Raw genomic sequence first — 26465 nt, 5'->3', positions numbered from 1 at the left:
CGACGGACAAAAGGGGGTTGTGGGTGTGAGTTCTCTCCCTTTTGTCCGTCGTCGTGGTTTTCCGCTACGCTTATGTTTTGCACCTTTCCACAAAGAGCGCTTTTAAGGAAAGCCAAGACAGCGATTTGTTTACAATTAATATTTTTTTTTCATGTTTCCCTAAACGAGGCCCGGGTTCATTTTTGTCCCACATTTTCAGAGTGGCCATGGCCCTCAGGGGACATATTTGACCCGCTTACTTTTAACTGCGCTACTTTACGTGCGAGGTTGTAAATTATGCTAAAAGTATTATTTTATTCGCCTTAATACCATTTCTGCAAAAGATCTATGCGAAAGTTATGGCTCTTATAAACTTGTAATTTTTTACGCTCTTTACGTGTGAGTTCGACGAGTCTCTAGGGTCAGTTAGAATCAAGCTGGTGTGAATTAATAGCTACCGTATTTTTAAGGAAGCAGCATAATAAATAGATAGGGCGCAATGCGCTCTCAGTTTCCCTCAGGTGTAATTCACTGAAATCAACGAACAATTAGATTTGAATTCTCTCGTCCTCTTAATTTCCATTTGCGACCGCTTGCCTTCTGGGGTTGTGTCCGTTTACCCCTGCTCATGGTAGGCGTGCCTTAAGTACCAGTGCATGCGTGGGTTTTGACACTATATGCCGACTGCTGTATGCATCACGGCATACACAGGAGGCCATCCAGCGGCCGCTGATGCACCACATACCAGTTCCTATATGACAGCATAATGAAGTCATACGCCAGCAATGACGTCCTGTAAAAAACGGATGCTCACAACACGAATACAATGCTTGTAACTCCAACTACATGCACTGATCTCTATGCTTACTCTGCACTCACCTTCAGTGCCACAATGTACTTCGTCTTCTTTTCGCGCACCAGATAAACTCTTCCAAATCGGCCACGGCCCAGTGGCCGCCCCATCTCGAAATCCTCCCGTTTCCAGTGTTTCACCGAGCTGCAGTCAAATAGAAATTCTTGAAACATGGAGGAAGGAGCAAAAAAAACTCACGAAGTAAAAATTGCACCTAATAAATCGGTGAAATGCGACCGAAACTCAAGCGATACGAGAAAACGAGTGTACCCCCTGTAGCTCCTCTCATATCAGCGTAAAGCGGCGCACGTGGGAAGGACAAAGAGTTGCGGGGACACTAAAGGCCTGCCTTTAAGGATACGACGCGACAGCGCTAATGGCTCCCTTCAGCTGATTCTCTTCATATATAGTCGCTGTTCTTTGTTTTCATTCACGCATTCATCACGATTATCGCAACACAGTTTCCACATTCTCGTCTTTAAACTCTTCCACACTGCAGTTTATACGCACATAATGTTGTTCTGATTAGTATCTCACTAAGTAGTACGCCTCTAGAACCCTTCACTACCACATTAAATAGCTCCAATATTAAACCAATATAACACACAGATCACCCCTCCACCCCCCCCCCTCCCTTGTTCCGCTGCCAAGTCAACATGCCTCCGTGACCTAGTCGGTAGCCTGCCTGTCTGGCGACCAAAGAGTCATGGGTTCGACTCCCGACTGTTTGCAGAAACTTTTATTTACGTAAAATTAATGGCTTTCTATAGCTGAATCACATAACACATGCGCGCGACTTCGAGCTGGTGGCAGCTAGGTTGCACCAGCCCATACGTGTAGTTCTACATTTTTCTTGAAAGATGCCCCAGTAAACCAAAATAATACAGAAAAGCTTCGATGATTCCAAGTTCATATGCTCCAAAATCGTGAGCTCTGTTTTGTAGAGCTGCATTACCATTTAAAATCTGTTTACTTCGTTCCAGAATAGTATGGTTTCCCAGCTATTACGTCTATAATTATTAGACTAACTACATCAACTGAGGGACTAAGGCCTCTCCCATGTCCTTCCCACTTGCCCTGTCCTGCGCCAGCTGCGGCCACCCGATCGTTGCAGGCTTCCTCATCCCATGCGCCCGCCGGACAATGACGCCGCCTTCTAGGCTTGACTTCTCTTAGACTTCACTCCCTTATCCTAAGGGATCACCGGCTACGTCGCCTTTGCATTACATGCCCAGTTCAGGCCCATTTCTTCTTGATTTCAACTAGGATATCAATAACTCGCGATTGTTACCCTGACCAATTCGGCTCTCTTACTGTCTCTGTATGTTACACAAGCAGCCACACTGACTCAGTCGCTACGGGCCTCGACTGCTGACCCGAAAGACTCGGGCTCGACCCAGGCCGCGCTGGTAGCATTTCGATCGCGACGAAATGTAGAGGCCAGTGTACGCGGTCTGTTAGAAAAGTATCCGACTTTATTTTTTTTTTTGCAAACACCTGATGGATATGAAACAAGCGCGCTTGCATCAGCCGACCTTGAACCGTCGTGCGCATGCATGAATTTTTTCCTGCCTGCGGATAGCGTCAGTCGCTGGGACGCAGCGTTTGAGTGAGGCAGTTCGCAGTGCTCTCGTCGGATTTTTATAGCAAGGAAAGTGGCGGAGTAACAGGAGCAGCGCTACTGCATCAAATTATGCCATAAACTGGGCGACAGCCAAGTGGAAACCATTCGGAATATTCAGACGGGTTTTGGTGACGATGCTATGAGCAGCACACAGATTAAGCAGTGGTACAATTGGTTTAAGGATAGCCGCACATCGGTGGAGAGCGAGCCACGCTCCGATCGGCCATCAACATGCCGAAATGACCAGGTAATTGACGAAGTGAACGCTGTGGTGATGCGGGACCATCGTTTGACTATCCGAGAAATTGCGGAAGAGGTGGACATGAGCATTTTTTCTGCACATTCCATTATCACCGAAGATTTGGCCATGGAAAGAGTTGTGGCGAAATTCGTGCCGAAGCTGCTCACGATGGAGCAAAAGCAGCTTCATGTAGTGTCACATGACATGCTGGATTCCACAAACAGTGACCCCGACTTCACCAACACCATAATCACTGGTGACGAGTCTTGGGTGTACGGGTACGACCCGGAAACAGAATCCCAGTCGTCACAGAGGAAGCATTACACGTAACCAAGACCAAAGAAGGCCCGCCAAGTGCGCATCAATGTGAAAGTGATGCTGACTGCTTTCTTTGACTCCCTCTGTGTGGCACACCACGAGTACGCACCCCATAGGGTCAAACAATGACCAAACAGTACTACAGGGATGTCCTCCGTCGCCTACGTGGTGCTGTGCGGCACAAGAGACAGGGGTTGAGGTCAAGAGGAAAGTGGCGCATCCATCATTCCTAGCACTTCATTCGGACTTTTTTGGCGAAAAACCAGGCTCCTGTAGTTCAACAGACTCCTTACTCTCCTGATATTGCCCCCTGCGACTTCTGGCTGTTTCCCAAAATCAAGAGGTCATTGAAAGGGGCGCGATTTCAGACAAGAGAGGACATTATGGCTGCAAGGACAGCTGAGCTAAACTCCATTCCGAAGGGGGCCTTTTCGCAATACTTCCAAAAATGGCAGCACCGCTGGGAGAAGTGTGTGGAGTCCCAAGTAGACTACTTTGAAGGTGACTAGGTTTGCAACGCTCCAGTTATGCCAGTTTTTTTTCTTCGGCCAATGGTCGGATACTTTTCTAACAGACCTCGTATACTGTGATATCAGTGCACGTTGAAGAACCCCAGGTGGTCGAAATTATCCGCAGCCCTACTCTGCGGCGTCCCTCATAACCTAAGTCGCTTTGGGACGTCACATCCCATGAACCAATCTACTTTATGTCACACCTATAATTTTAATGCGATGGCATAAGAAGTCCCATTCACCACAAAAACTGAGTCCTTCCGTCGGTCCTTGCCACGAGAAGTAAGGTGGCCCACCCGCCCAATTTTGGAACTGAAAGAGGGTTCGTGTGAACTCGGCGATACAGTTCCCAAAACAGCTGAGCGGCCGGTAGTAGAATCGTCTAGACAGCCAGAGAGCTGGAGCTGCGCCGGCACTTCGTCGTCAACTTCTTCGTCTGCCATGGAGGCAACATGAGGCGCGTTCACCATAGTTCACTACAATGGCCCCGAGATGGAAGAGGAGCCATCCTGGCAGCCTAAGGTGATGGCAAGAGGAGCAGGTCATAATAAGTCTTGAGGCGACTGACATAGACAAGTTCACGCCCGCGACGACGCAAGTCCGAAGAGGGTGTAAGCGGTTCTACAATATAATTAACAGAGGACGTTGATTCGACGACGCGGTAAGGGCCATGATGTTCTCTGCGAAATTTGGAAGACTGTCCCGGTGTATTCGAAGGGATTCAAAGCCAAACTAATGATTCCGGAGAGAAAACGTGCGGGGTGCGTCGTTTTCATGCTTTCGGCGACCTTGGGAGACCGAGGTGAAAGAACGGGCCAGTTGGCGACATTCCTCGGCGTGCATGGCGAGTTCGGAGAGGAGCGTGCATTCGAAGGCATCCGGAGTGTACGGAAAAAGCATGTCCATTGTGGAGGACGGCTCGCGGCCATACAACAGGTAGAAAGGGGAAAAACCAGTGGTTGAGTGGGTGGTGGTATTGTATGCGTACGTCACGAAAGGAAGGACAACGTCCCAGTTAGACTGATCTGACGAGACGTACATGGTGAGCATATCGCTGATAGTGGGATTAGACCGCTCAGTCAGCCCGTTAGTTTGAGGGTGGTAGGCAGTGGTGGTCAGATGAATGATGCAACACTCTTGGAGGAGGGCTTCCACCACGTCCGAAAGAAAGACTCGACCTCGGTCACTCGGCAACTCGCGTGACGCACCACGGCGAAGAACAAAATTGTGCAGCAGGAAGGCGCGAGCAGTGGCAGCGGGTGGTGCGGCGGTCTCTGCATATCGGATTAGCTGGTCGACGCCAAAAATTATCTAGCGGTTCCCAGAGAACGTTCAGGGGAGCGAGCCGTAGAGATCGATGCCACCACGATCGAATGGGCGGGCCGGGCACGGTAATGGCTGCAAGGGGCCGCTCATACGAAGCGCGGGAGACTTGCGTTGCTGACAGGCGATGCAGGAGCGGACATATTGGCGAATGTACCCGTACATTCCCCGCCAATAAAACGTTGAGAGATTCTCTGGAACGTCTTCAACACACCAGTGTGGGAGCACTGTGGGTCAGCGTGAGACGAGGCACAGATCTCAGAACGTCAATGGCAAGGGATCGCGAGGAGCCACCGTCGACCATCTTGCGTGCGGTTACCGCGGTAGAGCAGGCCATCGCGGAGGGAAAAATGGGGTGCTTGGCTGTGGAGGGTGTGCGAAGGCGCATCAGTGCAGCGTTGGTCACGACTTCGATGATCGACGCAAGCCACGGGTCTGTTCCGCAACCATATCAGAGGCAGTAAGAGGCGAGAGGACGGCTTCTGGCACCGATGAGCATGCAGCGGTGGTGGGCAGAGGAGATCTATATAGAGCGCTCGCGTCCATGTGCCTGCGGCCAGAGCGATATGCAACGTGGATGTCGAACTCCTGAAGGCGGAGAGCCCATCTGGCAAGGCGGCCGGCCGGCCATCAAAGCGCATGATGGTCCGTGACGACATCAAACTGGCGGCTGTACAGATGGGTCGAAATTTCGGGAGCGCCCAGACGATCGCTAAATATTCCTCCTCCGTAACGGAATACTTGCATTCAGCCTTGCTGAGCACCCGACTCGCATACGCAATGACGTATTCCTCAAAACCAACCCTCCGCTGAGTCAGGACAGCTTCGAGGCCGACGCCACTTGCATCCGTATGTACCTCGGTCGGGGCTGTCGGGTCGCAGTGGCGAAGCATGGGCGACGAGATGAGAAGACGGCGCAGCGTGGTGAACGCGTCTTCGCATTCGGGTGACCAAGCGGACAGGTGGTTGTCGGTTTCAAGCAGTTTCGTGAGTGGCGCAATGATCGACGTAAAAATTCAGGGGGGCACTTTGTTGGCCTAAAGTGCGGTGAGGCGAAAGCCTTAAGCGCGGTGTTGCTGCTTGTGTCACTGATGTGTGGTTAAGATGTTAAGCTTCGCGTGTAAGAGTGGAACGCGACAGCGTCTTGCAACGCTGTCAGGGGGTCCATACAACGCCATCGCCCGCTCGGTTCTACGCCTTGCTCGTCGCTAAATTGGTTTTTGAGGAAAGGAAATGTATCTGTCTCTGATATCTCGGTGGACACCTAAACCTCGCCGTAACGGGAAGGGCGGAAGGCAGGAGTGAGCGAAGACACCGTATTCACTATACGCGCCTTTGTTCATTCCAAACCATCGAGCTTGCATGGCGGAGTGGTTAGCATGCTCGTCTCGCACTCCGGAAACCGGGGTTTGATTCCCGAGCTCGACCAATTTCCTACTCAGTTTTATTTATTTATCTGGCCTAACTAGAAAGCTTAATTAGACTAATTGGGTAATTAAACAATTAACTAAACTTGGAGCATCACTATACCATGCCTTTAATTGGTTGCATGGTTACAAGCCAAAGTACGATTGGCCCCGTTTGAAATTCGCGCACAGTGACGTCACGACCGTTTCGACCAATTGAAAAGCCTGACATTTCTGTCGAGAACTCCTGCTTGCAACGATGAGGCATTAAAGGCTTCCGCTTTAAAAATTGCAGATGAAGCGCCGAAAGTAGGAGCACAGACCGATAAAGCTCCGAAGCTGCTTGATTGATGTCGGCTTAGGAAACTCCGCAACAGCGCAGAGTTTGGCCGGTTCAGGGAGAACGCATTTCTTAGGTACAATGTGACCCAAGATGGTTAGCTGCCGGGCGCCGAAGTGGCACTTCTTCAGATTAAGCTGCAGGCCGGCGTGGTGAGGCAAGTCACAACCTGCTGCAGGCGCGTGAGGTGAGTGGAGAAATCTGCCGAAAAGACAACGATATCGTCCAAGTAACCGAGTCATGTGTGCCACTTCAGCTTGCGTGAGACGTTATCCATCCTTTTTTCGAATGCGGCTGGCGCGTTGCACAGGCCGTATGGCATAACGGTGAACTCGTAAAGGCCGTCCGGGGTAACTAATGCGGTCTTATCACGGTCAGCGCAAGCCATCGGGACCTGCCAGTAGCTCGAACGCAAGTCAAGGGAGGAGAAGTATTCTGCGCCTTGGAGACAGTCAAGAGCGTCGTCGATGCGGAGGAGCGGATAGTTGTCTTTGTGGGTAATTTTGTTGAGTCGCCTGTAATCGACACAAAATCTGATATAACAGTCTTTCTTCATGACCAGCACCACCGGAGAAGACCAAGCGCTGTGAGATGGACGGATGACGCCACAGTGCAGCATGTCTTCAACGTGCTCACTTATCACTTGACGCTCAGCCGCAGACCCGCGATAGGGCCGCTGCCGAAAAGGGCGGATGGGAGCCAGTCTCAACGCGATGAGCCACGGTTGATGTACGGCCTAAAGGCTGATGGGCTGCATCGTAAGCAGAGTGGAACGTGTGAAGAAGGGCTGAGAGCTGTTCACGGTAGGTGGACGGAAGAGTATCGTCGATGGCGGCGTGGAAAAGTTCGTCAGGCTGAGCTTCAGTAGCGAGCTCGGAAGGCATGGCGTTTACTGAGGGACCACTGACTACTTCGTGGACATTAAGGCCATAGAGAAGGCAGACAGGTTGAATGCAGCCAGGTGACTCACCGGGGAGCACGATAAGGGGACACGGGGATGGATTGTACAGCAGCATCTTCGTGACAGCCTGCCGGACATCGAGGACAGCAGACAATAGCGGCAGGTTCTTGCGGCGCACATAGGAAGCAGGCGGCTTAAAAAAACCGTGTCATCCGACGTGGCACGGCACGAAAGGGAAACAAGGGCAGATGCTTCCGGCGCAATTTCGACGTCTTCAACGATGGTGACCTTGAGTGGCCAGGGTGCAGAGATTTCAGTAGTAAGCTCGTCAGACAAAGCAGAAAATTCAACTTCAGCGCGGGCGCAATCGATGACGGCGTTGTGCGACAGGAAGTCCCACCCTAGAATTATATCATGTCAGCATGAGGATAGCACCAAAAATTTGACTGGATAAAATATATCGTCAATGATGACCCGCGCTCTGCATGAGGCCAGAGGGGCAATGAGCTCTTCACTAGCGGTGCGGAGCGCGAGACCCGTAAATGATGTCGTGACTTTGCGTTAACGGCAACAGAATTTTTCGTGAATCGCTGATACCGAGGCACCCGTGTCGATATACGCATGTACCGGCAGTCTGTCGATGATGACCTGAAGAATGTTGCGTGGGGAAAACGGAGGCCTTGAGCTTTTCGAACAGTGCGCAGTTCTTGCCTCCGGAACTGCGGATCCTAGTTTCCCTCCACAACGGAGGGAGGGCGACGGCGCATTGGTGACAGTGGCCTTGTGGTAGAGCATCCGCCTCGCATTCGGGAGGGGCTGGGTTCGATCCCCAGTGCCGCCGGGTGCCCACCGGTTTCTTTAATGGGTGCAAGATTTCCCCTGGCCTGGTGCTCGGCTCTTCTAGGATGAAATGCTTGGGAAAAGGGTCTTAGACTAAACAGTTGCCTTGACGGATGAGTGATAAGTTCCCCCGCCAAGCAACCATAAGTCCGCCTCGTGCGGCATAAGCCCAATTTGTGGCCCTTTTTGATGATGGAGAACTTCGGGTGTCGTAAGGACGACGGTAAATAGCGTACGCGTCTAGAGGATGAGGAAGCCGAATGAAGCTTCTAAGATGGATGCACAGTGGTTGAGATGGTTGGCGAAGCCACCATGCGACGGCGACAGTGGCGGACGACATGTCCCGGGTACCCACAAGAGTAACAGATGGGACTGTTATCCGATGTGCGCCACGGGATGTAAAGCCGCTGCGACGACGGCGGAGAAACCGGTGCTGGTCGTAGGGCCACGTGGGGCCGTGCGCAGGACGGGCTGACGAGGCGGAATAGTCATGGGCACGGAGCGCGCCGCCACTTCTGCGTAGCTCATCCTGGCGGTTATCGGAAATGATTGGTTGTTGTTGCTTAAGACTTTATTTGTGCGCAAATTTAAAAGGGAAGGGTGATGGGATCAAGCAGACGGGAGCCCTTGAGCCCCGGCAGCCTCCGCAGCCCACTTGCATGCCGCCACTTGGGCGGCTGGATCTGAGCTGCGCATCAGTGCCTCCCACTGCTCCATATTTTCAATGTTGCTATGTCGTTTGGGAAGATTTGAGCAACCCCACATCATATGCGTGAGGTTGGCTGGCTTAGGGCAGAATTTACATGTACCCGTGTACTTGTCTGGGTAAATGCGCGAGTAAATTGTGGGATGAGGGTACGTATTTATCTGTAAGCGGCGCCAGGTGTTTTCTTGGGCTTCATTTAGCGTTTTGTGGCCGGAAGGATATTATTTGCGGGCCAGACGGTAGGTTTGCGTAAGTTCCTGGTGAGCGGTCAGTACATCCTTCTGAGAGCTACTGCCGCCTCCGTCTTCTCCCTTTGCCTGGTACGCTAGCTCTCGGGCGGAGTTGTGGGAGGATTCGTTGCCTGGAAGGGAGGAATGAGCGGATGAGAATGAGGAATGAATGAAGAATGAGGGAGATGGTTGGTGATATTGAGCTTCGGCATGGCGGTTGACCTCCTGCAATGGCGCTACCAGAGGAGACGCAGCGTCGTGACTGAAGGGCATCAATGAGAGCTGACACGCGACTTCCTCCCGAACAAACTGCTTGATCTGCGGTGACAGTTGCGCCGGATCGGTGTCAGACGTGATGGAAGCAAGAGACTCCTGCTGCTAGAGCGGAGAACGGGTGAGGATGTCTAGCTTCCGAAGTTCTCGTAGTTCTGGCAATGGGTTATTACGTCAGCGATTGTGGTGGGATTGCGAGCCAGAAGCATCTGGAAAGCATCATCGTCAATGCCTTTCAAATGTCGTCAATCTTGGAGCGCCCAGACATAGAGGCATCCACGCGTGTTCAAAGGTTCACAACATCCTCTATGTAGCTGGTGAAATTCTCACCAGGCAGCTGCGCCCGACATCGCAGGCGTAGTTCCGCGCGCAGCTTGCGCACCGCAGGCCTTCCGAATACGTCAGAAAAATTGGTTTTGAATGCTGACCACGTGGTGATGTCGGCTTCGTGGTTTCGGAACCATAGGTTCGCAACGTCCGCAAGGTAGAATATGGCGTTGTTGAGCTTGAGGGCATCATCCCACTTGGTATGGGTGCCAACCATTCATAGGATGCCAACCAATCCTCGAGGTCATGGTCGCCAGTGCCACTGAACACAGCGGGATCACGCCGCCGCAACTCTCCAGCGCAGAAAACGGTTGAGGTGGGTGAGGCAGGACTGGGCACGGAGTCCTTAGGCATGGTGTGGGGCGGAAGAGCATGGCTGCGAAGGTCCAGGGCGTCAGGCGACCGCAACCTCCACCAAATGAAAGATGGTTAGTGCACTAGTGAACTCGGAGATACAGTTCACAAAACAGCTCAGCGGCCGGCCATAGAATCGCAGTCATTCTAGACAGCCAGGGAGCTGAAGTTGCACGCCGACACTTCGTCGTCAACTTCTTCGTCTGCCATGGAGGCAACATGACGCGTTCATCATAGTTCAGGCGTGTTCATCATAATTCACTACAGCACCCAGAGATCAAATAAATACGAATAAATTCAATGCAATTGCCACCTGCCCACCGTGGAACTGCGCATCATGTCACTGGTCGAGAGATAAAACAGCCTCCCGAAGAACGACCTGCGCAAAAATTATCCACACGGGAGCTCTGGTGGAGCAACCAGGGTCTCATAAGCCCCACTGGTGGCTGTGAAATAGCCATCTCCTGCACCACTGCGCCAGTATGTGATTACCGGCAAGATACAGCCGTTACATACATCCCTTTTGTTGGATATTGATAAACTTCAAGTCATCACTTGAGAGTGCCTGAAAAATGTGCTCATCATTGCCCGAAAAGCAGCCTCTGTATCTTGCTTGGAAGCGTGCACGTACTTGCACTTTTGTGCTACAAGCCTACCGGTTCTACCGCATGGATGTCCTTGCTAATGGGGCAGAAGCAGGCAAGGGTAAAAATGCTTATTCGGAGCAGTATGATGCAGTATAATTATTGTTTATGGGGAAAGGAAAGGTCTAGCGACTGTCTCACTCCTTGAACACCCCGCCGACAGCCGATAGGAACGAGGGATTGAGAGAGAGAGCCGAGAGAAAAGAGTGCCCTATAGTGGAGGGCTCCGGATAAACTTACACCAAGGTTCGTTAGTGTAACCTCCATTGACATCGCACAGCACATCGACGTCTTTTGCCCTTCGTCTCCATTAAAACCCGGCTACCGCGGCTGGGACTTGATCCCCCTACCTCATGCTCAGCAGCCGAGCGCAGCTTGCCATTCAGCGAGAGCACCGCGAACAAAAACAAGGATCATAGTCACAGAAGGCCGTCACGAGAAGCAGAAAATAGCCATGTTATTACGCCTGAAACTGGCCGGAGTACAATAGTGGGTTGGGCAGGTGCCTGCGGCTGTCAGTATCCGGTTTGAAAATTCTACGCAAACGGGCACAGACGCTATCCTACACATGTCTTAGCACGCACTGAGAAGTGAGCATTATTTTAGAAATGCCAGAGGCGTCAAAGAAGAAAATAATGTTGGGCACAACTCCAACGCATGGAAAAGACTAAGTACCCGAGACCATACAATTACCTGTCTTCTCCAGAGCGCTCCGATGGTTGCCCTGGTTCAGCACTTTGCGCTCCAGCAGGAACACTGCGCAAAGCGGCGAATTCTAACGATGCAGGTTAATGAGTAAACGGGTATACATAAGAGTCGTAATGCACATGCACACGCTGTGGCATAAGGGATCAGAGGCAGATCTAAGGGGAGGGATGCAGCCGACCCCTATCCTCGAGAGAGTAATCTTAGCTGGGAAAACCCACATTTTGCACAGTGGTGGATTTAAGGAAGGGAGGTGGCAGCCCCTCTCAGCGAGAAATTTTCTATGGAAAACCATGAAATCTTATTTTTATGACGATGAACGTCCAAGAAGTGCATGTCTTTAATAGACCCCCCCACTGACCCTACCAAATTCTCGAAAACCCGCTCCTGCATTGCACCCTTCCACTTTTTCGAGGAAGGTCAAGAGATGCTTGGTGCAAATAAGCTACCCCTGCTAGGTTGCCCATACATCTGCCTCTGTGGGTTTTAGCCTTCGTCAAGAGTTTAGACCCCAATGGAGTTTGCTTTTCGGACACGCTGTGCGGCTCGTTGTGCATCCCAAGCGTTATTAATTTCCTGAACGTTAGTGGAACTCAGGTCCTGCCCACAACGTTAGCATCTCTGCGGATGCTACAAGAGCCCCGCAACGCGGCTTAGAAGCAAACCTTTTGGAGCTCCAAACTTTTGACACGGAATATTTTCAACACGCGCACAAAAGCGAAAATTTCTTAACACACAGCGCCTGAGTCAATCGCGTTTTCAAAATTGTAAATAATGATATGGCTGTTAGTAACGGTGGACAAATAACCTCTAATTACAACCAGGCATCTAACTGTACTAGGTAAAAAACAGTTAAGCAGTTTAATAGTTAACCGGATTTAGCTGCTCTCCAATTTCCGCCAACACTGGTATTAAAATTGGCGGAGGCACTAAAGCTCCGCTTTCAGGGTGTGACGTCACAGCATAAGGGGTTAATTTCTACACACACTGGGTCTCCAGAGCAGCGCGAACCAAGCAGAAAGCCGGACTCTAACCAGCGAGAACACTCGTAAGGCACTGTCAGAGCATTACGAAATTAAGGAGAACCTGAGCAACTATACCACCAGATTTGCAGACTTATTTGTTGTCCAACCTTTAGAAACGCCACAAACCCGCATTTCCTCTGATTTCCCTGATCTTTATTTTTTTCAAGCAGCAGCTGTGAGGCTCAACTCGAAAGGCGCGTGAGTTGTCTCATGCCATGTCGCTTTCCTGAGGTAAGCAAACCGCGACGTGTTTTCTGGGCACCCGTGGGATCGCAGCCACCACCAGCGGGATATCTGTGCAGCGCGCGCCCTTTTACATCCTAGACACATCGCAACATTAGTGAAAGGCAGGTAGCGTGCAGCTGCTTCTTGACAGGAGTATTGGTGTCGCTAGAGGTGTCACGCGGCTTCGCTCTGGCTGCGCCAGAGTCCTCCTCGCCAACTTTCGCAGCTCGTCGCAGCCCCTTACCAAGGGCACAGTAATTGGCCTCATCGAGTACCTCAGCGCCCCTGTCGATGCTGAGACCCTGTCTGCGGCTCTTTCCTGTCCTCCTCCTCCCTAGCACTCGGTGCCGCCTTTAGGTGTCAGAATTGGACCGCAACCCTCTGCTCAGGAGAGAGACGAGCTCGTCGCTGTGCTGGGTGAGTTCCGCGACTGCTTTTCTACATCACCAGGAGTTCGCCAGATGCCAAAAGCAAAGCACAGAATAATTACCGACGACGCTGTCCATCCTGTTCGTAAGTCACCTTATCGGGTTTCATTAAAGGAACGTGAAACCATACAACATCAAGTGTGCGAAATGCTGGCCGATGACATTATACAACCATCTCACAGCCCGTGGGCTGCTCCTGTGGTACTGGTGAAGAAAAAAGACGGCACCCTTCACTTTTGTGTTCACTGCCGGCGCCTCAACAGAGTCACGAAGGACGTATTTCCACTTCCGAGCATCGATGACGCGCTTGATCGCCTGTGCCATGCCCGTTACTTTTCCTCCATTGACCTTAAAAGCGGGTATTGGCAGATAGAAGGGGATGAGCGCGACCGACAGAAGACTGCTTTCATCATCCCGGATGGACTGTATGAGTTCAAAGTGATGCCCTTCGGACTCTGTACAGCTCCGGCGACCTTCCTGCGCGTTATGGACATCGTGCTCACCGGCTTCAAATGGCAAGCATGCCCCATCTACCTTGATGACGTAGTCATTTTTTCAAGCACGTTTCATGAACATCTGGTTCGCCTAAAAGCGGTCCTGCAGGCTATCAAAAACGCCGGCCTCCCCCTCAAGCCTGCGAAGCGCCAGTTTGCCTATGACGAACTGAAATTTCTGGCTCACGTCGTCAGTACCGAGGGCGTCCGTCCTGATCCCGCTAAAGCAGTGTCCTTTGGGATCGGAGGCCCAGCAAGCGGTGACAGACGAGCCAGGCAGGTGCCATCGAGCTACCATGACCAAAAGCGCTGTGGTTCATGGAAAACGCAAGAAACGTCGGCGTGAGGGCGGCTACTGGCTACGGCGTCGCCGTAAACAAAGGCGTCTAATCCGCTTCGCCGGTGATGCTGAATGCGGCGCTTCTCCCGAACTGTGCATTCCCGTGAACCGACGGACTCGACACCGAGTGGTGACGACGGTGGAGGCGATGGCGGCGTCAGCCCATTGCCCGCGTGCCCCTGAGCAGCCTGACAAAGCGGGGGTGGTACCGGCTGATTCATCCTTCTCTCGTGAGCTATCCGATCTCGTGTTTCCCATGGCAGGATCACCGCATAGCAGCCAACGGCCCTTTGGGCCTGGTCGGCCCGCGGCAAACCCCATTTCGCGACTGCAAGGCGCCAAGGTTCCTCCTTGCCTGTGCGTGTTTCTGTTGGTGTGCGCGGTCACGTGGGGAGGGCGGAGCCTATGAAGAGGCTAAACACCTATTGGACACTCGACCAGATATCGGATTCAATAACTAGGTGCGTGGGGACTATCAACTGTATTTAGGCCGCAATCTGGCGTATGTCCCAGCGCTTCTTCTCTGACTTTTCGTCTCCTTGTTATTTTGTAAATATGTAAAATAAATCTTCAGTTTACTGCTTTTCCTGAAGCCTTTCCTCCGCAGTCTGCCCGCTTCATCGCCGTGCAGTGAGGTCTCCAGTCCCAATACACCGATCACATCACCGTCGCTTCCTTCCCGACGCCGTCGGACAAGAACGCCGTGCGGAGATTCCTGGGTCTCTGCGCTTAGTAGAGACGCTTTGTGCCGAACTTTTCGGATATTGCTGGGCCACTTACTCGCCTCACGAAAGAGACCTTCCACTTCCAGTTGTCTGATGAAGACCAGCTTGCATTTGACCATCTAAAACGGCATATGCAGGCTTCACCTGTACTAGGCCATTTTGATCAGGACGCCGCGACTGAGGACACAATAGCGCTAGTAACACGGGCCTCGGAGCCGTCTTGATCCAGCACCAGAACAGCGCCGAGCGTGTCATTGCATACGCCAGTCGTGTTTTGTCGAAGGCGGAAACCAATTACTCGACCACCGAAAAAGAATGTCTCGCAGTAATTTGGTCGATCACAAAGTTCCGACCCTATCTGTATGGACGCCCATTCCAGGTGGTCACATACCACCACTCTCTGTGTTGGTTGACCAATCTGAGGGACCCTGCAGTCCGACTTGTGAGGTGGGCTCTACGACTGCAAGAATTCGACGCTACGATCGCCTGTAAGTCTGGTCACCGACACTCTGATGCTGACTACCTGTCCCCCGCTCCCGTCGAATCCGCGCCTACTGAGACGGACGACTACAACATCTTTCTAGTAACCCTAAGTCCTGTAGATATGGCGGCGTGCCAGCGACTCGACGCTGAACTTCACGACGTGATCTCACATTTGGAGAGTCAAGGAGACGTAGTTCCACGTCCTTTTGTGCGCGTAGTACCTAATTTATGCCTTCGAGACAACGTTCTTTATAAAATTTTGCCCTGAGCCCGAGGTCATGGCTTTTGGTTGCGCCCACTGAGCTACGCGACGGAATTATAGAAGCGTCTCATGATGACCCCTCCTCAAGACATTTGTGGTTCAGTCGAACGCTCACGTGAATACGTTCGGAGTACTATTGGCCACAACTGGAAAAGACCGTCCGTTCGCCATTCCACCAGGACTTGCCGCGATTGTCAATGGCGCAAGACTCCACCCGTGAAGCCTGCGGGACTCCTTCACCCCATCATGCTACCGCTCAGTCCATTCTTGCAGATTAGTGTGGACCTACTCGAACCTTTTCCTAAGTCGCAATCGGGGAGCCGCTGGATGGCTGTTGCGACGGATTACCTCACGCGGTATGCCGAATCACGCGCTCTGACGTCATCAACAGCTTGGGATGTGGCAAAATCTGTCGTCGAGTCAGTTGTTCTTCGACACAGTGCTCCAAAGGTCCTTATCACTGATCGTGGAACCGCATTTGTGTCCCAACTTCTGTCACAGATACTCAGCTTAAGCTACACCGCCCACCGCAAAACCACCCCATACCACCCGCAAACAAACGGGCTGACGTAGCGCCGTAACAAGACCTCGGTTGACAGGCTCTCAATGTGTGCCGACATCGAACACCGAACCTGGGAAGAAGTGTTACCGTACGTCACTTTAGCGTATAACACTGCGGTTCAGGACACTACCGGATTTTCACCATTTCGCCTGGTGCATGCTCGACGCTATGCTGCCCCACCAGCCAGACGTCCACACCACACCGATGCTGAACTCGTCGCCCAACATGTGGAAGAAGCCCAACAGTTGGCCCGCCTTCGCATAAGCCCCCCAGCAAGTCGATGCTCGCCGATACAACCAAGGCCACCGTGATGTTCAATTCAATCCTGGTGATCGCGTGTGGGTGTGGACTCGAATTCCACGCCGTGGTCTTTGGAAACGATACTTTAGCCCGGACAAGGTGATTCGCCATATAAGCGAGTTAGGTTACGAAGTGCTGCCGATCGTAACGCAGCCGTCCCGCCGCCCGCCTGGCTCCTAAGTTGTTCACGTCGCTCGCCTCAAAGCCTACTATGACCACTCGGAGCACGTGGCCTAACTCTTCCCGCTTTGCACATTTTTCAGCCTTAATTTTGCCTCGCTGCGCATCGGGCAGCCTTTCGGGAGGGGAGCAGTGTCGTGTGTTATTGTTTTTCCACCTACTCAACGTCATCCAAAACCAGCGGGGTGCCGATCGACGGCAGAGAGGAAGAAGCTCGGACGAAATCGCTCGTAAGCCCGGCCGCGACCGCTTGGCCTGTCTATAGCGCTTGATCCCCTGTGGTCCTGGTCCTCCAGTGCTCCTACGACCCACTTCGTTTCAACGACACGCGAAAATATATGAAGACTTATTTGTTGCCCAACCTTTAGAAACGCCACAAACCCGCGTTTCCTCTGATTTCCCTCATCTTCATTTATTTCAAGCGGAAGCTTCGAGGCCCAGCTCTAAAGGCGCGTGAGCTGTTCAACCCATGTCGCTTTCCTGAGATAAACAAACCGCGACGTTTATTTCTGCGCGCGCGTGAGACTGCAGCCACAAGCAGCAGAATATCGGTGGAGTGGCGTCTTTTTACATCCTAGGCACACCGAAACATTGCTGAGAGCCTCATTCAGAGCCCCTTTAAGTTCATTCCTTTTCGTTAGCCTCCATGTTCCTGCCCCAAAGGTGAATACCCGAGAGATATAGCTCTTATATGCTTCCCTCTTGATGGATATTGCAAAACTCCAATTCATCACTTGACAGCACCTGCCATATGTTCTACACCCTATTCTTATTGCCCTAGTTGCTTCACATTCGAGGTCCCGATCCACTACTGCACTAATTAAATGCATTCCTACACCACTTCCAATTCTTCACTGCCTATTGAAAACTGTAGTTCCCTTCCGAGACCATGGAACATTACTTCAGATTGCATTACATACATTACATACATTACATACAGTATATTATCGCTCTCTGCACTCTTCCCACGTCATATCTTCCACCCCATTTCCGGCCTTCTCACCCTCTCCCTTTGTTCACCCTTTTTTTTTTTCTCCTAACCCCCTACTATCCGTTCTCGGAAACCATGACATTCCTTATACCCCCTCCGCCCCACCTTTTGGCTTTCTCTGAACTCGAGCCATTCCCCCCCCCCCCCCCCGCCTTGTCCTTCCTTGGAAATGCCCCTTCTTCCAGTGCCAGCCTATGTTGTTTGCCTTCTTCTCATTTCCCTGTACCACGCTGACTAATCCTTTTATCTGAGTTTTTCAGGTCCTACAGCGCCTCCCCCCCGTCGCAGCCCCTTCAAAGCCTTTGTTCATTACACACCCCCCGGATATAAGTTTTTCCACTATTGCAGCTTAACGAATCAAGGTTCACCTCCCTCCCCTTCCTGACACGCATCCTCTCTCACACCACTTTCCTTCCCCACCCCCGGGGCCTTCCTCCTCGGAGCGAAGGCCCTATTTAATCCCTGCCAATGATGAACGCTTTGCCCAGACGAAGACAAGTCCCCTTGTCGAAACGTTGGCTCAAGCAACCTGAGGTTTTCCCCTCCCTTGTTCATTGTGATCGCCAAGGACCATCTACCACACCCTCTCTCTACCATGGATTACATAAATCTCGGGAAGCACAGTTCTGCGTTACACATCTAGGTCCACAATTATGCTATGCAGTTCGTCCCTTGAGTTACTCAGCAAGGCAGTGTCATAGACAAATCAGATTTCTAACAAGCATTAATAATTCCACCAAATTATGATCGCGTGATAGATTTAATGACCATGTAGGCTAACCCGTAAGTGTACTGAGCCTGGGACGAAGGGCAGTCCGCTGCCAGGATGGGTCTCCTGTGTACATAGGTTCAAGCGGAGAAGCATAAAAAAAATTTCAGTTTGCATATTCAGGCCAAATACGAATAAGGTGCGCTAGCCGTTCCATTTTCCCCTCACCTCCGGTGTTCTCATCCAGTTTTCACGGATGGCAGTTGTTCGCGTAGCGATACTGGGTTACTTAATGCCTGTATATGCGGAACTGCTCACCCTCTACATGCGTATATATCTGCGAGTCTTCCTACCACTCCTGGCGCAGTGATGCAGCGGTCAACCTATGCGCCACTGCCCTGCAATGTCTGGTGCTGCTGGTATTGGTGAGACGCAGGTTGCATCTTCCCGAGCAGCCTCTCGCGATTAAATGAGCTGCCACCTGACACGGTGGTGTGTGTGCATGTGTGTGCGTGTGCGTGTGTGCATGCGTGCGCGCGTGCGTGCGTGTGCGCACGTGCGCGTGTGTGTGTGTGTGTGTGTACGACAGTTAACAATTCTCTTACCAATACTCTTCATTGTCTTGCATCACGCCCTTCTCGCCCCCCAGCCTCCTGCAGATACGACAAAATATCTTGTGCGCCTACCACAAAAGAAATACGTAATACGCATTCGAGAAAATACGTAAGTAATACGCATTCGAGAAGGAAGCCGGCCATATGAACGAAATACTTACTACTTCCTTTTCCATTCCCCAGCCTGAATACGTTGCGAAATTTGTTACCCACCAATGACAAGGCATATGCGAATATATAGAAGTCTAAAACCACCAAAATAATGCTCTTAAGACCTTGTGCCAAGAGTTTCTAACGGTGATTTTAGTAAGTGATAGTGTCAATGCGTGGCGGAAAACACTCCCGAGACATTTTTTTTTAAATCTTGGTGCTCTTCGACGGTAAATTTTCCCGGAAAAGCCGGCTCTTGAGAATTTAAAAAAAAATTATATCAGCAAGGTTGCTCTATCGGAAACGCAACCTGTGTATCCTGCTTAGAAGCGTGCACGAACATCCACCATTGTGCTACATGCCTACCGGTTCTACCGCATGGATGCCCTTGATAAGGCGTCAAGAGCAGGCAAGGGCAAAAATACCTCTTCGCAGTGGTATGACACACGCCAATTATTGGTTATGGGAAAAGGAAAGGCCTATCGACTGCCTCACTCGGTGAACATCCCGCCGACAGGCGATAGGACGGTGGGAGTATGAGAGAGAGACAGTCGAGAGAAAAAAGTGCCCTATAGTGGAGGGCTCCGGATTAACTTACACCAAGGTTCATAGTACAGTCGGGCCCACTTATAACAATACTGGTTATAACAATATATTGGATATAACAATGGTCAGTCGTAGCACCATCAACTTTACCATGTGTTCTATGGTAAAATAAACTGCTTATAGCAATGCTGTCAACGCACATTATTGGTTATAACAATTAAATCTGGTAACTGAGTGCCAACCATTACAGAAAACAAGGAAATGCGACAACCACACCAGCAAAACCATGCTAACAACACAAAAGAGCGCGCGTGTGGGGCCAACCAATGGACTGAGCTGCACAGCGAAGCCACAAAAGCAAAAGAACCTGTGAATGCGTTCCCCTGAGCAAAAGGCCCATGCATAGAAGAAAGTAGGGAGCCTAGGTGGAGCAGTCCATTATTAACATTTCTGAGGGGTGTGCCGCTCGCAGAAAAAAATGCGCAGATGCATTTTTCTTTGTTTTTACACTCTGAGCTACAGCTGGCACTGGCAGCGCGTGTGTTGTCCCATCTTCCGCTGTTCTTCGCTAACTTCCCCGCTTCACAAATTTCACGCGTCCCAGGGGCAGGCGTCATCGCATCAGGTGAGCTGCTGCATTGGCTACGCGCGCCATGGGTACTCCCAATCAGTCTGTGCAGTGCACGTGCGTGCAGCCAGCGCAGTTTTTCTCTTGTCAGCTGTCACTGCACCCTTAGTTCTGCACGCTTCTTGAATTGAAGCGTAAGAATCGCTTCCGGAAAGCCAGCTTGATTCCTGTGACGTGGAGGTGCGCGAAGCTCCCGGTGGCGCAGTGATGGCGGTGCTTTGGTCATCGGTGAACGCTGAACCTTTTTCCGGTCCCCTGAAGTTCGAATTAATGAGCTTTTACAGGCATCAGAACAATCAAGCCCCTCTGGGTATTTACTATCACTAAATGCTCTGAAGTTTGTCACCTTTTCTTTTTTTCGGCACAACCCTGTTATAACAATTATTGGTTATAAGAATGGTATTTCCATGGCACTTGAATATTGTTATAAGTGGGCTTGACTGTATAACCTCCATTGACATCCCACAGCACATGGACATCTTTTGCCCTAAGTCTCCAATAAAACCCGGCTGCTGCAGCTGGGACTTGATCCCGCTACCTCATGCTCAGCAGCCGAGCGCAGCTTGCCATTCAGCAAGAGCACCCGCAAACAAAAACAAGGATCATAGTTACGAAAGGCCGTCACGAGGAAGCAGAAAATAACCATGTTATTATGCCTGGAACTTGCCGGAGTACAATCGCTGATTGGGCAGGTGCCTGTGGCCGCCGATATCCGGTTTGGCAATTCTACGGAAACGGGCACAGACGCCATCGTACATATTTCTTAGCACGCACTGAGAAGTGAGCATTATTTTAGAAATGCCAGAGGCGTCATAGAAGAAAATAATGGTGGGCAGAACTCCAGCGCATGGAAAAGACCAAGTACCCAAGACCATACAATTACCTGTCGCTTCCATGTCGCTCAGAACAGTCCTGAGCGGCAGCCATGCTGCACTCCATCTCGTCAGGGTCGGCACCTTGCGATCCGGCAGGACCGCTGCGCAAAGACGTGATATTAAATGATGCAGGCCAATGAGCAAGTGGGCATACATAAGAGATGTAATGCACTTGCACACGCTGTGGCATAAGGGACCAGGGGCGGATCTAAGGGGAGGGATGCAGCCGACCCATACCCTGAAGCGAGTAATCATATACCCTCAAGCGAGTACCCTCAAGCGTGGGAAAAACCACGTTTTGCCCAGTGGTGGATTAAAGAAAGGGTGGCAGCCCCTCTAACTGAGAAATTTTCTACGGGAAAGCCATGAAATACCTTTTTTTTATGACGATGAAACTCCAAGAAGTGCATGCTTTTAATAGACACCCCCCTCCCACCCTGACCCTACCAAATTCTCGAAAATCTGCTCCTGCATTGCACCCTTCGACTTTTTCGATGAATGTCAAGAGACGCTCGGTTCAAGTAAGCAACCCCTGCAAGGTGGGCCATGCATCTGCCTCTGTAAGTTACAGCCTTTGTCAATTGTTCACAGCACAAAGGAGTTTGCTTTTCGGACACGCTCCGCGGCTCGATATGCATCCCAAGGGTTCTGAATTTCTTGAACGTTAGTGGAACTCAGGTCCTGCCCACAACGTTAGGATCTCTGCGGATGCTACAAGAGCCCCGCAACGCGGCTGAGAAGCAAACCTTTTGGGGCTCCAAACTTTTCACACCAGATATTTTAAAAGCGCGCACAAAAGCCAAGATTTCTTAAGCCACATCGCCTAACCTAATCGCGTTTTCAAAATTCTAAACAGTAACATTACTGTTCCTAACTGTCGACTAATAACCTCTAATTGCAACAAGGCACCTAACTGTAATGGGTAAAAAAACCTTAAAGAGTTTACTAGCTACTTGGATTTAGCTGCTGTCTGATGTCCGCCAACACTGGTATTAAAATTGAAGGAGGCACTTGAGCTCGGCCTTAAGGGTATAACGCCACAGCGTAAGGTGATAATTCCTTCACACACTGCGTCTCCAGAGCAGCATCAAAAAAGCAGGAAGCCGGACTCTCACCGGCGAGAACACTCCGATGGGCGCTTACAGAGCGTTACGAAAATCAAGAACGTGAACAACTATAGCGCAAAATTTGCACACTAATTAGTTGTCCAACCTTTCAGAAACGCCACAAACCCGCATTTCCTCTGCTTAACATTATCTTTATTTCTTTCAAGCGGAAGCTTTGAGACCCAACTCAAAAGGCACGTGGGCTCTCTGATGCCATGTTGGTTTACCGTGATAAGCAAACCGCGACGTGTTTTCTGGGCACCCGTGAGATCGCAGCCGCCGCCACCGGGATATCTGCGCAGCGGCGTCCTTTTAAATCCTAGGCACAACGCAACATTACTAAGAGCCTCTTTCAGAGCCCCTTTAAATTCAACCCTTTTCGTTAGCCCCATCTTCTGCCGCATAGGTGAACGCCGGCAAGATGCAGCTGTTATACTATACTTCCCTCTTGATGGATATTGCAAATCTCCAATGCATCTCTTGACAGCGGCTGCCAAATGTAATACACCCTATTCTTATTGCCCAGGCTGCTTCAGATTCGAGGTCCGGATCCACTACTGCTCTAATCGGATGTATACCTACATAGCTTCCAACTCTTCACTGCCTATTGCAAACTGTAGTTCCCTTCAGAGACCATCGAACATTACTTTCGATTAAATTACATAAATCTCGCGAAGCACAGTTCTGCGTTACACATCTAGGTCCACGATCATGCTTTGCAGTTCGTCCCATGAGTTACTCAGCAAGGCAGTGACATAAGCAAATCAGATTGCTAAGAAGCAATAATAATTCCACCAATTTATGATCGCGTGGTAGGTTTAATGACCATGTACGCTAACCCGTAAATGTGTCTGAGCCTGGAACGAACTGCCAGAATGGGTCTGCTATGTACATAGGTGCAAGCGGGCAAGCATAAAAACAATTGTCAATTTGTGTAGTTGGGCCAAATGAAAATAAGCTACGCTAGCAGTTCGATTTCCCCTCAGCACCGGCGTTCTCATCCAGTCTTCACGGATGGCAGTTGTTTGAGTAGCGACAATGGGTTAATGCCTGTATATGCGGAACTGCTCATTCTCTGCATTTAAATATCTTCCTACCAATTTTGGCTCAGTGGTGCAGCGGTCAACCTATGCGCCACTGCCCTTCAGTGGATGGTGTTGGTATTGGTAGGACACAGTTTGCGCTTCCCGAGCAGCCTCTCGCGATTAAATAAGTGACAGAGAGAGAGAGCCTAGAGAAAAATGTGCCCTTTAGTGGAGGGCTCCTGATTAACTTCGACCAAGGTTCGTTAGTATAACCTACGTTTACATGGCACAGCACATTTACGTCTTTTGCCCTAAGTCTCCAATAAAACCCGGCTGCCGTGGCTGGGAATTGATCCAGCCACCTCACGCTGAGGAACCGAGCGCAGCCTGCCATTCAGCAAGGCCAGCCGGCGTACAAAAACGAGGATCATAGTTACGGAAGGCCGTCACGAGAAACCCGAACATAGCCATGTTATTGTGCCTGAAACTTGCCGGAGTACAATGTTTGATTGGGCAGGTGCCTGTTGCCGCCGATATCCGGTTTGGCAATTCTACGGAAACGGGCACAGACACCATGGTAAATATGTCTTAGCACGCACTGAGAAGTGAGCATTATTTTATAAACCGCAGAGGCGTCAAAGAAGAAAATAATGGCGGACACAACTCAAACGCATGGAAAAGACTGAGTACCCGAGCCCATACGATTACCTGGCAGCTCCTGCGGTCCTTGACTCCTCGGCCAGGTTCAAGGCGTTGGTCTGCTGACCTGGCCTGTTGACGTCAATCCTGGGACAAGCGCAGCACAAAGCGCCGAATTGTTATGATGCAGGCCAATGAGTAAACAGACAGACATCAGATTTGTAATGCACATGCACACGCTGTGGCGTAATGGACCAGGGGCAGATTTAAGGGGAGGGATGCAGCCTATCATTACCCTGAAGCAAGTAATCTTAGCTCGGAAAACCCACATTTTTCAGAGTGGTGGATTTAACGAACGGAGGTGGCAGCCCCTCTCAGCAAGAAATTTTCTACACAAACGCCATGAAATACCTTATTTTTTTAACTAGGAAAGTCCAAGAAACGCACGTCTTTAATAGCTCCCCCCCCCCTTCCTACTGACCCTAGCAAATTCCCCAAAATCCGCCCCTGCATTCCACCCCTTCCACTTTTACGAGGAAGGTCAAGAAATGCTTGGTGCAAATAAGCAACCCCTGCAAGGTGGCCCATGCATCTCCCTCTGTAAGTTACATCCTTCGTCAATTGCTCAGAGCACAAAGGAGTTTGCTTTTCGGACACGCTCCGCGGCTCGATATGCATGTCAAGGGTTCTGAATTTCTTGAAGGTTAGTGGAACTCAGGTAATGCCCCCATCGTTAGGATCTCTGCGGATGCTACAAGGAGCACGCAACGCGTCTTAGAAGCAAACCTTTTGGGGCTCCAAACTTTTGACACGAGATGTTTTAAAAGCGCACGCAAAAGACAAAATTTCTGAAGCCAGATCGCCTAAGCTACTCGTGTTTCCAAAATTCTAAATATTAATCTGACTTTTACTAACTGTCGACTAATAACTTATAATTGCAACAAGGCACCTAACAGCAATAGGTAAAAAAAATCCTTAACGAGTTTACTAGTTACTTGGATTTAGCTGCTGTCTGATGTCCGCCAACACTGGTATTAAAATTGAAGGAGGCACTTGAGCTCGGCCTTAAGGGTATAACGCCACAGCGTAAGGTGATAATTCCTTCACACACTGCGTCTCCAGAGCAGCATCAAAAAAGCAGGAAGCCGGACTCTCACCGGCGAGAACACTCCGATGGGCGCTTACAGAGCGTTACGAAAATCAAGAACGTGAACAACTATAGCGCAAAATTTGCACACTAATTAGTTGTCCAACCTTTAGAAACGCCACAAACCCACATTTCTTCTGCTTAACATTATCACTATTTCTTTCAAGCGGAAGCTCCGAGACCCAACTCTAAAGGCACGTGGGCTGTCCCATGCCATGTTGGTTTACCGAGATAAGCAAACCGCGACGTGTTTTCTGGGCACCCGTGAGATCGCATCCACCACCAGCAGGATATCTGCGCAGCGGCGCCCTTTAACATCCTAGACACATCGCAACATTACTGAGAACCTCTTTCTGAGACCCTTTAAGTTCAACCCTTTTAGTTAGCCCCCATGTTCTGCCCCACAGGTGAATACCCGCAAGATATCGCTGTTATATACTTTCCTCTTGACGGATATTGCTAATCTTCAATGCATCTCTTGACAGCGGCTGCCAAATGTACCACACCATATTCTTATTGCCCAGGTTGCTTCACATTCGCGACCCGGATCCACTACCGCCCTAATTAGATGTATTCCTTTACCACTTCCAGTTCTTTACTGCCTATTGCAAACTGTAGATCCCTTCCGAGACCGTGGAACATTTCTTTAGATTGAATTACATAAATCGCGGGAAGCACAGTTCTGCGTTACACATCTAGACCCACGATCATGCTTTGCAGTTCGTCCGTTGAGTTACTCAGCAAGGCAGTGTCATAGGCAAATCAGATTTCTAAGAAGCAATAATAATTCCGCCAATTTATGATCGCGTGGTAAGTTTAATGACCATGTACGCTAACCCGTAAGTGTGTCCAAGCCTGGAACAAAGCGCAGTGGCAGTCCGCTGCCATAATGGGTCTCCTATGTACATAGGTGCAAGCGGGGAAGCATAAAAACAATTGTCAGTTTGCATAGTTGGGCCAAATGCGAATAAGCTCCGCTAGCAGTTCGATTTTCCCCTCAGCTCCGGCGTTCTCATCCAGTTTTTACGGATGGCAGTTGTTCGGGTAGTGGTAATGGGTTAATGCCTGTATATGCGGAACTGCTCATTCTCCGAATTTATATATCTTCCTACCAATCCTGGCGGACTGGTGCAGCGGTCAACCTATGCGCCATTGCCCTTCAATGGCTGGTGCTGGTATTGGTAGGACACAGTTTGCGCTTCCCGAGCAGCCTGTCGCGATTAAATGAGTGACAGAGAGAGAGAGCCTAGAGAAAAATTTGCCCTTTAGTGGAGGGCTCCTGATTAACTTCGACCAAGGTTCGTTATTATAATCTATGTTTACATGACACAGCACATTTACGTCTTTTGCCTTTCGTCTCCATTAAAATCCGGCAGCCGCGGCTGGGAATTTGATCCAGCCACCTCACGCTGAGGAGCCGAGCGCAGCCTGCCAT

General features: G+C 50.5%; 1 protein-coding gene across 2 annotated transcripts in view; it reads right to left on the bottom strand.

Moving 5' to 3' along the window:
• The window catches only part of LOC149354560 (aurora kinase C-like), an 85071-nt gene that overhangs the window by 34953 nt on the left and 23653 nt on the right, over positions 1 to 26465 (bottom strand). For both annotated transcript variants that reach the window (XM_089583425.1, XM_089583424.1), the window contains 4 exons: positions 23953 to 24030; positions 21122 to 21214; positions 11565 to 11627; positions 859 to 976 (listed from right to left, as the gene is read on the bottom strand). In XM_089583425.1, coding sequence (XP_089439551.1) covers positions 859 to 976; positions 11565 to 11627; positions 21122 to 21214; positions 23953 to 24030 — 352 coding nt within the window. The remainder of the gene's footprint in view (positions 1 to 858; positions 977 to 11564; positions 11628 to 21121; positions 21215 to 23952; positions 24031 to 26465) is intronic.

Source organism: Amblyomma mixtum, chromosome 3 (assembly GCF_055824585.1).
Source record: "Amblyomma mixtum isolate Tamu chromosome 3, ASM5582458v1, whole genome shotgun sequence".
In the NCBI taxonomy this organism is placed as follows: Eukaryota; Metazoa; Arthropoda; class Arachnida; order Ixodida; family Ixodidae; genus Amblyomma; species Amblyomma mixtum.
Note: the sequence above shows the minus strand (reverse complement) of the source record. Positions and strands in the feature narration are given on the sequence as shown.